A 4,049-nucleotide genomic window follows, 5' to 3' on the forward strand; every position below is an offset into this window, starting at 1 on the left:
CGAGTTCCATCGGAACTCAGAAGTTAAGCGAGTTTGAGCGAGAACAATCTCATGATGGGTGACCCACTGGGAAGTTCTCGTGTGAGTTCCCAAAAACAAAACCGTGAGGGCGTGATCGGGGCCCAAAGCGGACAATATAGTGCTACCGGGGAGTATAGCCCGGGATGTGACAGATGGAGTTACAATGGGGGAGTGTCAAATGTCCATCTACATCCCGAGAACTGAGTTATGGCGGTAAACTACCATTTTGTTGAAGGGTTTAACTGCCCATAGAATTATATAGCTGGGCACCAAAACTTGGATTCTTCTCTGCCTCAGTGACCAACTACTGTTTTTCTTTGAAGTTACTTTGAATTGTTTTGGATCAGAAAATTACTTGCTATTAAGGCTAATTAGATTATGTAACAAAGGTAAGAACAAGCTCGTTTTATCACTCTTTTCAATATTAGAAGAGGTCTTAAGTTCGAATGATACAGAAAAATGAGAGCACTGAATTGGCCGAATTTTCAAGCCTATTGGGCCTATGGATGCATACACTCTTTTTCCCGCGGAGCTTAGGCTATTGAATAATTAAGCATGGCATATATAACCTGATAAAATAAAAATAAAACTTCAATCGAAAGGATGAAAGTACCAAATAAGCAATGGGTTCAACTAGGTTCAAGATTTTCATACATGCATGGACCAAGATCATCTTATATGTAGTACGGAAAATGTCGGTATGCACACTGGACAACATACGATGTTTGTTATAGGAACAAAAGGATATCCACATCCAGTGGCGGATCTAGGAAATAATATTAGGGGAGTCAGTAAGAATAGCGCGCGCAGCGCGCAAAATTTTTTTATTCTAGAAATAGCATGCATATTGTGCACAACTTTTTTTATACTAGAAATGGCATGCATATCATCATTTCATCAAGTCTTGGTAGACCTGAAGTCATTTGGAAATGCATACTACACACTTGTTAATGTATGCAAGGGGCAGCACCCCAAGTATTCATAGACATTCATCGGGTTTTGGTAGGCCTGAAGTTGGCTGGAGGGCATGTATGAAGCCAACTTTAATCTTCAAAAGGGCAGCACTCAAGGTATCCATGGACATTCATCGAAGTTCGGAGAGTCAGCACCTAATGTATCTATGGACGTTCATCCAAGTTCGGGGGGTCAGCTGACCCCCCTTGCCCCTTAATGGATCCGCCAGTGTCCACATCAGGATAAAACGTGATGTTTGTTACAGGAAAGTGCGGTATGCACGTCGGGACAACTTTTTTTTTTCTCTAGTATGTCCTACTATTGAACAAGAATTGATGCCATAAAAGATCACATTGGAGGTAAATGAAGATGAGCACAACGATCGAAGGATCATCTAAGTAGAAGATGACCTTTTCATTGATCATATTTATAAGAATTTGTTGGGGGCAAGAAGTACATTGATTCCAATTGGATGAGATGTGCTCTTAGACTTGCCTCCTCCTCCTGTTAATAGAAGACAAGATCAATTAGCAACTTCCAATTAATTATTTACCTCTAAAAATATGTTTAATTTGCAAAATTTTATTCAAAATAAATTATCAAATTCAGAAAACTATCGTGCATTTCTGGGAGGTACCCTACAAAAGACATGGTCGGAGGTATCTGTGCTTAAGTTTTTTTTCCTTAATTAATTATGTAAATTTGAGTAATAATCCCTATTTGGAAATTCAGTTACTGAAAATGATTTTGCTACGGTTATATATATATATATGTGGCGCATCCGTGCCATCCTTTTTTATTTTTACATAACTTTTGGCACATGTTTTTGTGAGGCCCAGTATGTAATTATTTTAACGTTCCAAATTGTCTATCTTTTAGATAGTTCATAGATTATATTTGAAAAAATTAGACAAATTTAAGGTGATTAAGATATTTATCTGTAGTGAAGAAAATGAACAAATATTATTCTCTAAAAACACCCTAAACTCTTAAAGCAATGGTCATATGGTTGCAGATTTTGGTGATTTTTTGTGGTACATGAATCATGAGGAAAAATCTTAAAAATAGACGGACCAGATTGTTGAAAAACATTACAAAGTAGGCTATAAAAATATGTGTAAAAAATTATGTAAAAAAAGTGATGTCATCAATCTATTTCATATATAACTCATAAAATTGCGTGAGCTTGACAGCAAGATAATACGACTCACCGCAAGTGCAGAAACCAAGGCTAAATTACTCTCCAAGTCTCTCTGTTGTTTCTGTGAGATTAAAAGCTCCGTAACCATGTAAAGCACTTTTTCCAGCTGAAGAAAATCATCCGAATTAGAACTCAATTATATACAAATAATGATACAATGGAAGATACCAAACTAAATTACGTTTTTTTCTACTTTAATTAACTGTATAAAGAGGAACTAACCTCCGGCAGCAGTTTAGAGACCATTCCTAAATTATCTTCCATCGCAGCCATGGCCGAGGTCATGGCTTCATATACAGATGCCACATCTGTCTGTGATATACGGAAAGAGAGATTCACACCTAAGTGTAACGAGCGGACAAACTATCCCGACTAAAAGAGAGAGTTGAACTTATACCTTAGCATCATTGACCAAAGGGATTGTGTTTGACATTCCTGACAATTTTCTCACCAACCTGCTGATGGATTCTTGATTTTTTTTATCCAATTTTCCCCATTCATTCAGTAGGAAAATTTGTGGGTTCAAAATCTGGTACACCTTAATCTCATGCTTGAGCTTTTGCACTTGTATTCTTTTGTCTAGGATGAACTTTCTCACTTTCAATGTTCTAAGCCACACACTAAATAATTTATCCTGAAAAATAAAATTTACATGGTGCACCAGTTAACTAGTAGGCCTCATTTACTCTATTACCCCTCAAAAGTGTGTTCGGATAATACTTAAGTGTTAGTGTGGCACAAACAAAGCTCGTTACATTCGACTCTCACTTGAAAACAAATAAGCACAATATCGGACTCCGTTCATGCCTCGGACAACATTTTGGACGGTATATTTGACGGGAAATTAACGGCATGAAAAAAAGTGGGTAACAACAACAATGTTTAAGGGGTGAACTGGGTCATAGGAACATCATGAAGAAAATAGTAATTTACAAACACCTTGGGGGGAATATAGTAATTGAGCATGTACATTTAATTAGTACCTGTGAAATTCTCTGTGCATCAAGCTTGGCAGCCTCAGCTCTGGCGTTTGCAAACCTCCACTGCAGCAGCCTATTATGCAAAAGGGGAAACCGGTGGAAGTCCTCCTCTTGTACCGGCGGCACTTTCTTCTGCAGCCTAAAATACTTTAAAACCCCACCAACCCCGCCACCACTAGACTTAACCCTGGCTGCCCTTGTCGAAGGCGCCGCCGCTGGGGGATCCGGTGCCACCTTGCGCGGCAAAGACCGTCCCGGGGACAAAGCCCATGCTGAAGGAGACGGCGGAGACGGCATGGACACTGATTTTCTAGGGCGTGGACTTGGACTAGGACTAGTACTCCCTCGCTGCAACTTAGCAAAACTCGTATTTATACCTAAATTATTAGTACCTTGTTGTCCAATGATATCTTCTTGGCCACCCTTCTTTTGCTTGAGTGCATGTACTTTCTCTTCCTCGTGATTCTTATTGGTTCTTGATTTCACGGTGGATTTCGAGCGCTTGGGGCTGGTGAATCTTTGGCTGTTGTTTGGCGTGGTAGTGCATGAACGTGAAACGTTTTGCGGTAGGGTTAGGGTCGGGGTCGAAGAAGTTCCACTTCTGCTTCTGAGAAGTCGAGGGCTGGATTGCTGCTGCTGCCTGCGTGACATGTATGTGTTTTCCATCTCAAGAACTAATTTCTGGGACTAACTGAAGTGATGACTTTGATTAATATTTAAGAAGCATGGATGTTGAGGGAAGTTGGTCGCACGTTGGGATTCAGCATGCAAAATAGAGTTTAATTAATTCATCAGGTCATGTTGGTCAGTATGTACTCACCAACCTTCAAGAATCATTAAATCTTAATTTTTATATTTTAAACAAAAATTTAAAATTTAAAATACTCGAAATA

General features: G+C 39.1%; 1 protein-coding gene across 1 annotated transcript; it reads right to left on the reverse strand.

The window, feature by feature from the left end:
- Positions 1–2,066: 2,066 nt before the first annotated feature.
- LOC103440078 (QWRF motif-containing protein 7-like) lies at positions 2,067–3,807 on the reverse strand. The gene is made up of 5 exons (XM_029104955.2): positions 3,160–3,807; positions 2,574–2,810; positions 2,399–2,488; positions 2,187–2,282; positions 2,067–2,078 (listed from the first exon to the last, which is right to left on the reverse strand). Exons 1-5 carry the CDS (start codon positions 3,805–3,807, stop codon positions 2,067–2,069), a joined length of 1,083 nt encoding a protein of 360 aa, XP_028960788.2.
- Between the last annotated feature and the right edge of the window lie 242 nt (positions 3,808–4,049).

The sequence above is a fragment of the Malus domestica genome, chromosome 07 (genome assembly GCF_042453785.1).
Source record: "Malus domestica chromosome 07, GDT2T_hap1".
Lineage (NCBI taxonomy): Eukaryota > Viridiplantae > Streptophyta > Magnoliopsida > Rosales > Rosaceae > Malus > Malus domestica.